The sequence below is a fragment of the Bison bison genome, unplaced genomic scaffold (assembly GCF_000754665.1).
Source record: "Bison bison bison isolate TAMUID 2011002044 unplaced genomic scaffold, Bison_UMD1.0 scf7180017864204, whole genome shotgun sequence".
Lineage (NCBI taxonomy): Eukaryota > Metazoa > Chordata > Mammalia > Artiodactyla > Bovidae > Bison > Bison bison.
In genome coordinates, this window is record NW_011494776.1 from 409,828 (window position 1) to 424,019 (window position 14,192).

Here is a 14,192-nt window from a genome sequence, read left to right on the forward strand (position 1 = left end):
TGGGGGTTTGGGGGGCAACTACAGAAGAGGTTCCTAAACTTAGTTAAGGTAATTTGACATTTCTTGAAAGATACATGAGGACTCTTTAAAAGAAAAAAACCTTTTTATCTATTAATTATTTACATGTTGGCGGCACTGGGTCTCTGGCGCAGTTCGTGGGCTTCTCCTGCTGCGGCAGGCACACTGGCAGCTTCTAGCGGCGCAAGGGCTTCTCGAGTTGTGGCCTGCAGGCTTCTTTTGCTGCAGTGCGCAGGCTTGGTTGCCCCATGACATGTGGGACCTCAACTCCCTGACCAGAGATCGAACCTGTGTCCCCTGCGCTGGAAGGCAGATTCTGAACCACTGGTCCACTAAGGAAGTCCCTAGGCTCTTAAATATGTGATTAATCTGAGTGTTGAGTTTATTTACATACAACTCTCCCTAATCTAAGAAAAAAATTAGATCAGTTTGCAATATATGAGAAGAAAATAGAAATATATGATAGAGGATAAAAAGTGGGAGAAATGTGACTAGAGAGAAGAATGGAAGCAGAAGCCACTCTAAATAATAGAAGAGAATGGAGACAATAAGCATGTAAACTTGAAAAATTTTTATATAAAAAACTTCCATTATAGAATAGATTATCACTGTACAAATGCCAACACAAAAGGATGAAGGTTCCTCTATTCCCACCTGTCACGCACTGGAGAAGGAAACGGCAACCCACTCCAGTGTTCTTGCCTGGAGAGTCCCAGGGATGGGGGAGCCTGGTGGGCTGCCGTCTATGAGGTCGCACAGAATCGGACATGACTGAAGCGACTTAGCAACAGCAGCAGCATGTACCTTTTGAGAATTTCTTATATACACATACACACAAACCTTCTTGGTTAGTTTTTAAAAAATATACATATAGGCTAACATTATTTTACAACTTGCTTTTTTTCACTGATCAGTAGTACATAACGAACCCCTTCTGGTTCAGTATATACAGACGTGACTCATGTTTAATGGCTGGAGATGTTTAGTAACATGAATATACTGTACTTTATCTTACCAATCCCTTTGCTGATGGACAGTTAACTTCATTGTTCTGCCGTTACAAGTAATGCTGAAATGAACATCCTCTTCATGTATAATTAAGTGTAACTTTTTCATTATATATTCTCCACATATAATACATATAAATATGTGAAATTCAATATATATATATTTACTTGCATTTGTGCAAATATTCCTGTAGGTGACTGCTGGGTAAAAGGAAATGCCCTACCTGCCTGCCTTTTTCTAGATAACAAATTTCAGACAATTTTACTTGTTAACAGAGAAAAAACTTTCAGTTTCAAAATATGCCAAAAGCATTCAGCTTTAAGTAGCACACACTGTGGATCAGGACTTGGTGAACTTGAGGACTGAAAGCATTTCTTGGCCTGCTTGCCTGGAAAGGACAGTTGTCCCTTGTAGACCTTTTGTCTTCATTATTTTCAAAATTTCTTCTAAAATGAAAATTAAAAGATAAAATCCAATTAAATCATTTGGTGAAGTGTGTACAATCACTACACAGTTTATTTAGTAACAGATTATTTACAAGCTCCACTCATCTGAGAGAACAGTGAACACCATGCAATTTCTATTAAAGTGAACTTGGACTTCAGATAGATGAGCGCACTCTGTATTTTCAGGGTGTTGCTGAGAACTTCTAGTCAAGACTGAATGACTACTGTGCGGTGGTAGCCTGCTCTGGACTCAACAGAAACAGGAGTTATACTTGCTATTACAATAAATGATTCATTTTTGAGTTGCCTGGCTCTAATCTCTGCCCTACGTTCCTCCTTCTGGATGAAAAACGCCAACAAGGGTATGGGCAAATCATACGGTGAAGTCGAAAAGTGGCAGTAAACGAAGTAGCTTATTTTTTTCAGGAGTACTGAAAAAGTAAAACCTTCCCTTTGTTAATATTTAACACTACAAAGACAAAACCGGGAAACTGGAGTTACCGAAAACAAACAAACAAAAAAAACCACACACACACAACTCACCTCCCCCTCAAACCTACAACACTAGTAATTATGATGTGATCTGAGGGACTGAGAATATAACATACCACATAAAAACCAAACCTGAGATGTACAGAAAAGAGAAGAAAGATTACAGTCAATTTAGTTACCAACTAATCTGAAAGCCAGGATATAAAAATCAGTATCAGGAGATAGCTTTCATGATAAAACTTCAGATGAACTAAAGAATATACAGCAGAACTGCCAATGACATAAAGACTAGAAAATTCACAGTATTGAAGGTCAGGTGTTAGAAGAAGAAATTACAGACTCTGTATTTGGGTACTGGTTTATAAATTAGGGGAAAACCCCTCAAAAACACAATACTCTTTAAAATCAGAAAAATCTACCTCTTAAAAATCTCTCTCCTCTTTCAACATGAATGCTATGTCTGTATTAGCAGTTGTCAGCAACTACATTCATTAACATTCTGGGTTACTTAATTACAGTCTTTGACACAATTAACCTTGATTTCAGCTAAGGAAATGGTTAAAAGATAAAATGGTCTGTATTACCTGGATTGTTTTCTTTAATGGTGACTAAATAGAACAATCCTCTTGGTGAAAGGAGATCTGGAGCCAGTGGTAAGAATCTGTCTATGACTTCACGACCGTTTCTGCCACCAGCCCAAGCTGCCTGTATCCCGCGACTCCCGACCTGTTAGAAAGACTGTTCTAAGTTACACACACAAAAACACAATCTTTTTGACAAGCTACGATGACCAAACAGGTATGTATTTTGTATTTTACGGCTGATGAGGAGGTGGCGGTAAAGTTGAATCTGTGACCCACTATTTCCTAGCATGTGTAACCTTATATATAAGTCTCTAATCTTGATGAACTAGTTTCCTTTCTCATCTGTAACATTAGGAAAGTAACACTTTTATCTGTACAGTTAGGAAAATGATCAAAAAACAATCTTTTTATCTATTAGGAACAAATGAGGAAGTATATTTAAAGTTTGAGAACAATGCCCTGCACTTAATAATGTGGCTTAGTAATAGCTGTTACCATCAACATGTTTAAATTCCTCTATTTAAAACAGAACAATCAGAAAGAAACTAGACAGGAGAACTGGTATTATGAGAGATCTACTTCACAGCAACAAAGCTTGACAACATCCCACAGCAGCCGGCTCTCTTAGATACTCAGAGTATCACAGCCCTTTCTTAGGAACCCATTTATTACATAAAGGTACAAGGAAGCACTTTTTCCTATAACAATCTTATTATAGAAACAAAACCTTGAGAGTTTATATAGCATTAAAAATCTTTAGAGCCTTACCACTGTATATTGTTCCTAAAACTAAGGAATATATTGAAGAAATCACTCAAAAACTACTTAAACTCTAATATAATTATTTTCTTTCTAATCCCTTTAATGGTTTTTGTTCATATTTCAGTTTAAATTATCTATGTACAGCTGTACACTCTACTTTTATTCATTTGTCAAGGCATAAAAGTAGTTTCTTTATACTTATAACCATGTTCATGTATAATTAAAAGAAGTATGTTCATAAACCTTAAAAAAAAAAACAAAAAAACTGTACTTTTCCCCTTTTACTCTTTTGTTCATCTGCTCCCCTCCCATCTTCTATACACACACACACACGTTTTTCTTTTTTGTCCATGTTCTACAAAGATAAGATTGTATCTACATTCTTACTTGTATCTTACTTTTCTCACTCAACAATACCTTATAGAAATCTCTTTGTGTGATCAGGTATAGTTCAATTTCCTTTTTAATGGCTACATAATATTTTATGGTATAAAAGTATCATCTCTTATTTAGCTGTTGCTGGACATTCAGCATGTCCATTTGCTTAATTTTTTTGTATTTAAATTATTCTCATATGTGTCATAAGCTTCTCCATATACTTTCCCACAAAGTTAATCACAGAAGGGCCTTTATCAGTTCCTCTGTTTTAATCAAGACTTTCCTCCTGGAGACTTCCTTTCCTAGCATTCCCAGCACTCCCTTTTTCTGGGGCTCATGTCTTCCTCCTCCTTGGCTTCCTCCCTTGTTTCGGAGGAGCCCACTCTCTGAATGTTTCACAGGGTACAGTGCTCTGTGGAAAGCGTGCATGGTGATGGCCCTGTTTAGCATGGACTAGGAGCCCTCGGTGCTGAACCCTCTCTACTTGCCTTCTGGGGATGCTCGGCCAGCTCTGTCTGCTTGCACTGGAGACGGCCCTTCAGGAGGATGGCCTGGTACCAACCACAATCTCACAGGCCACAGAGGGGTCATCTTCGGAAGGAGGGTCACCTTTGGTGGCCTGCTGACTGCCTGCTCCTAATCCTTGACAGGTCACAGGTTCAAACCACAATATCTAACCTCACGTTTTTAGATGGAATAGTAAGTATAGACACAACTTTTTATATGCGCAAACTCCTGGTATTTGTATGTTACATCTCCTGGATCTAACCTCTAAGTTTCCTTACTTTTACCTTCATGATTTCATTCTTTTTATCTTCATAAGCCAAAATATTTTATTTGGTTTCCAGACCACTGATTCAGGTCATGACAGAGACTACAGTCTTTCAATTTGTTTCCTAATGTTTTACATTGTAAAACATGTTTTTAAGCTCCAGGAAATCTTTGTTATGCTGCCTTTTAACCCTGCTAACTGCTCTGCTAACGGAAGACACTAGCTTTCTCTGTTGGAACAGTGACAAAGCCCAAGACATTGCCCACACTCAATTATCTGTACAATTACACGCATAGCTTAGCAGTAGGAATGTGGCAGAAAGGAAGCCCAATTGTATTAGCATGTTCCCAGAATCTCCTCTTCATTCACTAGGCTTGCCAGTAGTTTGTGGGCCTGATAAACCATGATTTACTTGTTTCTTTCTGTTACATACTTAGGTTCATATTATTTGCCATCATATATAAAGCTGCAATAAACATATTTTTGTAAATTACAAGTTTTATTCTGTTGTTAATGATTTTCCTAAATTACATCCAAAAGACTGAGATTACTGGACTAAACCATTTTTGTTACTCTTGATATTTATTTCCATAGTGCTTTCCTGAGCTGCATGTATTTTATTTAGCTGCATTTCCCTCAACTGCTGCTCACCTTATAACAATGACTTTCCTTCTCAAATGATTTCATATGTCAGGGGAGCAACAACTTCTCAGCAGGAGCGGCAGCAGCAATGCAGACCTCTCCCTTCTTGGTGGAGATGAATGCAATATTTATCAGCCTTGCTGATAATCAAAGACTAAAATAGGTATAATAATTCAAAGGAAAGCAAGCCTTAGTCCACTATTACACTTCTGTCTGCTTTGTCCATTACTTCTTTAAATTGGGAAGTGGTTAACATGGTTGGTTTCCTTGGTGGCACAGAGGGTAAAGAATCCAGGAAGCACAGGAGACGGGGGTTTGATCCCTGGATCAGGAAGATCCCCTGGAGAAGAAAATGGCAACCCACTCCAGTATTCTTGCCTGGGAAATTCCATGGACAGAGGAGCCTGGCAGGCTACAGTCCGTGGGGTCACAAAGAGTCAGACATGACTGAGTGCCTAACACTTCTTTTTTTTTTTCTTTTTCTTTCTAACACTTCTAATATGGTTTACCTCTTCATGACTGAAAACTTTATAATTATGTATTTCAAGGTTATACCTTTTCCTATCTGAAGTGAGAATTGGTTCTCCTCCTCCCCCACTTCCAAATACTTGTGAAAGGAGGAAACCTGAGCCTTTCAGAGATAATTCCTATGTGAATTTAAGGCTGATTAAAATATTTTGTTTTGCAGATTTGTTATTCATGACAAAGGTACACACACACATACGATTTAAATACCATGGCCTGATATGGATGGGATTTTAAAGACTAGATATGGATCACAGTTTGAATTTCCATTAATTTCAGGCTCCTTTCCTATGTCTACCAATAGTATTCAATAATTGACAATTATGAGTAAAATCAGGCTTCCCTGATAGCTCAGTTGGTAAAGAATCTGCATGCAATGCAGGAGATCCTGGTTCAATTCCTGGGTTGGGAAGATCTGCTGGAGAAGGGACAGGCTACCCACTCCAGTATTCTTAGGCTTCCCTTGTGGCTCAGCTGGTAAAGAATCTGCCTGCAGTGTGGGAGACCTGGGTTTGATCCCTGGGTTGGGAAGATCCCCTGGAGAAGGGACAGGCTACCCACTCCAGTATTCTTAGGCTTCCCTTGTGGCTCAGCTGGTAAAGAATCTGCCTGCAGTGTGGGAGACCTGGGTTTGATCCCTGGGTTGGGAAGATCCCCTGGAGAAGGGAAAGGCTACCCACTCCAATATTCTGGCCTAGAGAATTCCACAGACTGTATAGTCTATGTAGTCACAAAGAGTCAGACACAACTGAGCGACTTTCACTTCCACACGAGTAAAATCATAGCAGTCTGTTATTAGCAGCTGACTGATGTCATATGATGAAGTACATTTGATCTGAGACAGAAAACAGCTGAAAATATTAGTAATTAAATTTTGCTGTACGTCTTACCTCTTCAGGTGGAGTCACAACATAAGGAGGATTAAACACAAGAAGATCAACACTTTCCTTCAATCTTGGTAGCAAGCCTTTGACCTAAAAAATGTTCAAGAGAGTCAGAATTTTAAGCTGGACCCAGAAATAAATAAATAAGTAGATGGTTGAATAGATGGATCAATCAATCAATTTTTAAATATATTCTCCCACGTTTTTAGACAAAAGTGTGTTAGAGGCCATATTTAAGACAGAAATGGAGATAAATATTTTTGTATTTTGATTCAGATTAAAAAAAAACATGTTTCCACCTATAAACAAGGAAAATAAGCTATTTATCAGAATGAACACTCCGCTCTTCAATAGCTTCAACAGCTACACTCTGGGCTCACTTTTAGAAGATAAAATAAGAAGAAGACAAGCTCTCATATATTCTACATAGATTTATACACAACTTTAAATTTATAGCTGCTAACTTAAATACTTATTTTCTACAACTAAGGGAAATGTTTTATAAGATGACAGAAAACATATATTAATGACAAAAATACCAGATGATAGGGCTGTACTTTTCTTTGTACTTCTTTAGTAACTTGTAAATGGACTGGCTGAAACAATTATATATCAAAGTAAAAAAGAACTAAGAATAGTGGGAAGAGACACTAAAAACATAAGTTGTTTGGCATCTTATAAATCTTTGAACTGATATAACTTTCTATAGAATTATTCAGAACTGTTAAACTCTTAAATACAATTTGAACTAAATTAATTGCTTGATATTCTAGCACAAGGGCTTCCCTGGTGGCTCAGCAGTAAAAGAATCCACCTGCAACGTAGGAGACATGGGTTCAAGCCTTGGGTCAGGAAGATCCCCTGGAGGAGGGCATGGCAACCCAATCCAGTATTCTTGTCTGGAGAATCCCATGGAGAGCAGAGCCTGGCAGGCTACAGTCCACAGGGTCGCAGGGTTGGACATGACTGAACTGACTTAGCACACATCCATGCATTTCTAGCACAAAGCATATGAAAAGAGAGAGGAAGTGCTATCTATGGGGAGCAGTAAAATATAACAACATAAAGCAAGTGAAAGACAAAGAGGAGAGAAAATAAAACGTCAGAATCACTGCAGAAAATAAAAACTTAGACTCTAATAAGCCTTGTCATCATCACATACAGTACAGAATGATGACTGATATTCATATTAATGACCTTGAATCACTAAAAGGTAAAATTATGTTCAGTTTAAGAATGTAAGGAAGTACATAAGACACATTTGAAGAAGACTTCTTTCTAAAACTAAAAACGAAATACAAACTTTGTAAACAAACTCAATTATCCAAAACAATAGTTTTTGATAGTTCTGATAATCTATGTCTAGTGTTCTGAATACAAGCAAACGTAAAGTTTTGCAAAGTGGGCTTCCCTTGTGACTCAGCTGGTAAAGAATCCGCCTACAAAGCGGGAGACCTGGGTTCGATCCCTGGGTTGGGAAGATCCCCTGGAGAAGAGAATGGCTACCCACTCCAGTATTCTGGCCCACTCCAGTATTCTGGCCTAGAGAATTCCATGGACTGTATAGTCCATGGGGTCACAAAGAGTCGGACATGACAGCAACTTTCACTTCACTTCATACCTACATCTTTCTATTTTCTTTGCCACAAGTCAGCACTGAGTATCATGGTCAACTTTCACTATTGACAAAATGGATTCTGACAGCTTTAGAACTGACTTCCACCTTTAAAAACCTGTGAGACCTCTAGATTCTGATTCAGAAAATCTGGGCATAAACTCTGGATTTATCACTGTATTAATTTAATGACTTTCAAAAATATCCCTTACCTGTTAACAAAAATAGATATTCCAAATTTCTTCTATCGCTAAAGTTTTATTATTATACCAAGAAAACATATATTTAATACTAATTATGGACATATTAAAAAATTTCAAGAGCAAAATCACCATACTGATTTCATGTAAATCAACTGAGTACCTTTCTTGATAGTCTAATTTTTAATAATAGCACTAACAACTTCTAGTGATACAAAATTTCTTAGATCTTTGGCTTGATTCCTTAAATCATTTGTGAGTTTAAAAAAGAAGAAAAACCTCAAAACCTTATCAGTATAAGAGTAATATAGGCCAAACAGCATGAAAGCATATTATATGTCTTAGGCCCACCTTGTACATACTATGATTTTTGCTTATAAAAAGTCATTAACATTTATAAGTAAAAAAAGGTTCAAAATTATCCAAATCTTACTCGTATAATCGAAAATATTCTGAAAACTGGAATTGAGAAATGTATGATTGTAACTTAAAATAATGGTTCTAGAGTTGTCATCTGTTCTTTTTACCTGCCTTGGACCCATTCTGCCTTTCTTCTGATGATGTGTCCTTGACTTTCATTGAGGAAACTCTACCTCCGCTCCTTCTCAATAGGAGTGGTATGGGTAGGGTTTATTTCAACCCAGCTGGGGGAGTGGGACTACCACTCAGGCTCAAGTCAATCCTGTGCATATCCAATCCCCCTGGATCACAGTAACAGACTGAGAGATGGGCATATGACCAAAGTTGATACAAATGGTACTCAGTCTGGGGTTTCTGCTAGAGTAACTGAAAATAGAAAGTGTTTCTTTCCCTGTGGGGTTGCTGAGAAATAAGATATGGACATGCAAGCATCTTGCTACCACGCAGCCAAAGACTGCAGAGGAACAGAGCTACTAGAAAGAAGTTTAGAGCTAAGAAAAAGATGCCTGTAACATCATTTGAGTTCCTGAAGCCAGCCGTGCCTGAAGCCATCCACTCTTTTTATTTAAGCCGGTTTGATGGATTCTCTTCACTTCTGACTGAAAGATACCTGATCTGTACAAGCCAAGAGAAGTTTCCTTTGGATTGTGGGAAAGGTGGATTGTATTAGCTTAAGAGCCCAAAATCACTGCAGATGGTGACTGTAGCCATAAAATAAAAAGACGCTTACTCCTTGGAAGAAAAGTTATGACCAGTCTGTCTAGTTAAGGCTATGGTTTTTCCAGTAGTCACGTATGGATGTGAGAGTTGGACTATAAAGAAAGCTGAGTGCCGAAGAATTGATGCTTTTGAACTGTGTTGTTGGAGAAGATGCTTGAGAGTCCCTTGGACTGCAAGGAGATCCAACCAGTCCATCCTAAGGGGAATCAGTCCTGAATATTCATTGGAAGGACTGATGTTGAAGCTGAAACTCCAATACTTTGGCCACCTGATGCGAAGAGCTGACTCACTGGAAAAGACACTGATGCTGGGAGGGATTGAAGGCAGGAGGAGAAGGGGACAACAGAGAATGAGATGGTTGGATGGCATCACCGACTCAATGGACATGAGTTTGAGTAAACTCCGGGAGTTGGTGATGGACAGGGAAGCCTGGCGTGCTGCAGTTCATGATCGCAAAGAGTCAAACATGACTGAGCAACAGAACTGAACTGAACTGATCAGTTAAGAAGAATGGCAAAACCAATACAATATTGTAAAGTAATTAGACTCTAATTAAAATAAATAAATTAAAAAAAAAAGAATTTACTTTGTCTAGTGGGTTAAAAGAGTCGGACACGACTGAATGAACTGCACTGTACTGTACTGGGTTAAAAGTTACTTAATTAATCACTCAAGTTTCTTTGATGTAAATCATCTTGACCTTAACTTAACTGAAAAGAAAATTAATTATTACACTACTGAGCAGAGAGTAACAGCTTACCAAATCTGTAATTATTGGTTGAATGTGGACTTTGTTACAGCGTGCAGTCTCCAGGGTACACGCTGCTGCCTCAGGGTTGACATCGGTGCACCTATAAACAGAAAAGAAAAAACTATATCCTATGTCTATGGATAAAAATGCAAAGAATGTTCCACTCCTTTTATATAAAGTAGATTTAGGAAAAAATTGAAATACTTTAATAATGGTGAATAAAAAAGCAATTCAGATTTGTCATACTGATGAAAAAAATTGTTATATTGATGTAAAGACCAAGAGTAGAATATAGCTACATGCAAACATATCTGAAGGAATTTATTAAATTATGAATCCAATGGAGAAATACTATGCAGCTACCAAAAATGAAATATAAAAGGAAAATGCTCATCATACAGTATTAAATGAAAAACACAGGAAGTGAAAAAAGAAATAGAGGAAAACAATTGGGCCACGTGTGGTAAAATTTATGGGTGATATTATTTTCTTGTTTATATTTTATATATTCTCAAATCTTCTATAAAGAAATTTTATTATGTTCCAATTTTTTTCTGATAAATTATTTATCTAAAAATGATTCAAATTTAGAGATGACTTAAAATTATTATGTGGCTTCTATAATTACGTAGTATAATGGGACAATTTTGAACACGCATTTGTCACTTTTAAGGAGGCATAATTTGTAATCAGAGTCCTAAGCACACTTAAAATAGACACTATCAGATACATATTATCCACTTACAAAAATGTTTCATTCAAGCAGTCATAGTCACCATGAATCTCTTAGACCAAGGTGTGGATGAATGTGTACACTTATACTTACATATACAAAGCCTGAGGACCAATCACAGAGGCTAGGAATGCAGATACCACTCCAGACCCTGAGCCAACCTCGAGGCATATTTCCACTCTAAAAAAACAAAATAAAATAAATATTAGCATAGTGGTATTAAAATACACATCACTGAATATAACTCATGCTACTCTAATGTCTATTTCCCAGAATCATCCCTCACCTGAAAATACATGGAAATATAAAAGAAATTTATAAATAAGCTGCTGCTGCTGCTGCTGCTGCTAAGTTGCTTCAGTCGTGTCCGACTCTGTGCGACCCCATAGACGGCAGCCCACCAGGCTCCCCCGTCCCTGGGATTCTCCAGGAAAGAACACTGGAGTGGGTTGCCATTTCCTTCTCCAATTCATGAAAGTGAAAAGTGAAAGTGAAGTTGCTCAGTCCTGACAAGACTCTTTGAGACCCCATGGAGTGCAGCCTACCAAGCTCCTCCATCCATGGGATTTTCCAGGCAAGAGTACTGGAGTGGGGTGCCATTGCCTTCTCCGATAAATAAGCTAATTCCCAACAATCACTTAGTGCTCATTTACTGTTCAAAACTGTTGAAATTTTGGGTGTGTGATTGAAGTCTGCAAAATAATAGTTTTTGATTTTCACAGAACATTACATAAACAATGGAATGTTAATTTAGAGTTAGAAATATTAATATGGAAGACATCAGCTTTTCCCAGAAGGAGCTCCTAGTTTGGTGTTTCCTAAAAATGAAAAGGTATTATTACAACATTTATTTATAAAAGATGTTTTTTGTATAATATCATATGTGAAACAAATCGCCAGCTCAGGTTTGATGCATGATACAGGATGCTTGGGGCTGGTGCACTGGGATGACGTAGAGGGATGGTATGGGGAGAGAGGTGGGAGGGGGGTTCAGGATGGGGAACACGTGTACAACCGTGGCAGATTCATGTTGATGTATGGCAAAACCAATACAATATTGTAAAGCAATTAGCCTCCAATTAAAATAGATAAATTTATATTAAAAAAATAAAAAATAAAAGATGTTTTCTCTCATTTTGAAGTAACTCATGAGTTCATCAGCATATCCCAGGGGAAGACAAGAACCACCCCCCACTTCTAATAATAGATTTAGAGCAGCAGAGAAATCCTGTATTTATACATCTCTACACTGAATTGGGAAAACAGCCAAGTAATCTGACCTTAGAATATTAATAATACTCTTAAGAATGCAATTAAATACACAAATTCTTGATTCTACCATACTTATCCTTCCCTATAATCTGGTATATGGGCGTCCCTGGTGACCCAGTGGTAAAGAATCCACCTGCCAATGCAGGAGATAAGGGTTTGATCCCTGGGTTGGGAAGATCCCCTACAGAAGAAAATGGCAATCCACGCCAGTATTCTTGCCTGGGAAATCCCATGGACAGAGGAGTCTGGCGGGCTACAGTCCAGGGGGATTGCAAAGAGTTGGACATGACTTGGTGACTAAACAACAACAACATAATCTTGTATATACGGTAAAAGTGCAAATCATCCCCATTCCAGAAACAGGTTTGATGGTATTTAACGGGCACTCTAGCACCTAAGGAGATGAGGGTTTGATCCCTGGGTTGGGAAGATCCCCTAGAGAAGAAAATGGCAATCCACTCCAGTATTCTTGCCTGGAAAATCCCACGGATAGAGGAGCCTGGTGGGCTATACTCCACGGGGTAGCAAAAAGTTGGACACAACTGAGCAACTTCACTAGCACCTAACTTCCCAAATGAACTATTCAAAAACAACAGACTCTAGGCGTTTCTAACTTCTGGAACCACTCTGTACATCTGACAAGCTTTTACTGTGCTGTAGGAAGGTCTGTTGAATCTTAACAGGAGGCTTCTATTTGAAAATAACTATCGTGGCCTCATAAATAATTAGAATTCCATGACCAGAAATACCCAAGACTTTAAAATAAAAACAGTTCCTTTTACAGCAAGGCAATTTGTGCTTTAAAATCTTTCTGGGATATCTTGATAATAAAAGATATGTTATAAAACAGTACCGTTCTATTCTGTATTCCAGTAGATCCAAAAGTTTCAATACTTACAATGAAAAATTGGTTTATTAAGAGTTGGAGCAATTTATACACAGAAAAATCTGACCAAGAGAGAGAAACAAATACAATTTGGACCTTCTAAGCCTGACAGCTGTTTGTTTCACCCTGAAAAACCCCATTTCAACTTTTGATCTTTAACTAAACCTGTGTGTGTTGTGTGCTTAGTCGCGTGGACTTTTTGGGACCCCATGGACTGTAGCCCCATGGCAATCCTCCACGCAAGCTTTGCAGGGGGATTCTTTACCATCTGAACCACCAGGGAAGCCCAAGAATACTGCAGTGGGTAACCAATCCCTTCTCCAGGGGAACTTCCCAACCCAGGAATTGAGGCAGGGGGTATCTTGCACTGCAGGCGGATTCTTTACCAGCTGAGCTACCTGGGAAGCCCAAATTAATTAAATCTAACTACCCAAATTGCTTTCATCTAAAAAATGACACTGTAAGTATTCGCTTTTTATAATATTGAATTAAAATCTATACAAGCGCTTCAACAGATCAATTTTAAAACTTATTATAAGCTAGGGTATATTCTGTAGGCAGCTAGCTGCATGTAACTTTAAATTTTTTACAATAAATTAAAAATTCAGTGCTAGTCACATTTCAAGTGCTCAGTAACCACACGTGGTCAGGTTTTTGCTGGGTAGCTGAGTATGCTATCCAGTGGGTTTAAACACACTGCCCTACTCCAATATTTTACAACCTCATTTCTTTTTGGTGCCCTTCCATTGCTGGAGGATGCTTTTATGTACTGCGTAGATTCAATAATGCTATGGGGCACTGATATTTACTAAAAACGGTAATATTGAGAGGCAGCGTTCTCAGGACGTTTTGTTTTTGAACGTGTTATAATATCGCTACTCTTCAGGCTCTTCAGATTAACAGCTGATAGGAAACGATACATCCTGAAGTGGTGAGGAAGCACGGAGCCCCTGAAACCAAAACACCACCTTGGGAAGAAAGCGCACAGCTCCCTGCCGCAAGGATTGTGTGCATCCACGGGAAAACCTTCAGTTACAGGGTTCTGGTGTCAGCTGTTCCCAAGCGGGCCGACACTGCCTCCTCG

At 38.3% G+C, this 14,192-nt stretch overlaps 1 protein-coding gene across 2 annotated transcripts in view; it reads right to left on the reverse strand.

Moving 5' to 3' along the window:
* Positions 1-574: 574 nt before the first annotated feature.
* Positions 575-14,192, reverse strand: part of N6AMT1 (N-6 adenine-specific DNA methyltransferase 1 (putative)) — a 13,982-nt gene continuing 364 nt past the window's right edge. The window contains exons 2-7 of one of the 2 annotated variants that reach the window (XM_010844673.1): positions 11,044-11,130; positions 10,227-10,317; positions 6,518-6,601; positions 2,549-2,690; positions 2,016-2,096; positions 1,386-1,472 (exon numbers count right to left, since the gene is read on the reverse strand). In XM_010844673.1, coding sequence (XP_010842975.1) covers positions 2,044-2,096; positions 2,549-2,690; positions 6,518-6,601; positions 10,227-10,317; positions 11,044-11,130 — 457 coding nt within the window. In that variant the 3' untranslated portion in view covers positions 1,386-1,472; positions 2,016-2,043. Of the gene's footprint in view, positions 1,473-2,015; positions 2,097-2,548; positions 2,691-6,517; positions 6,602-10,226; positions 10,318-11,043; positions 11,131-14,192 lie in introns of both variants that reach the window. The other variant, XM_010844672.1, reaches the window with a different exon arrangement.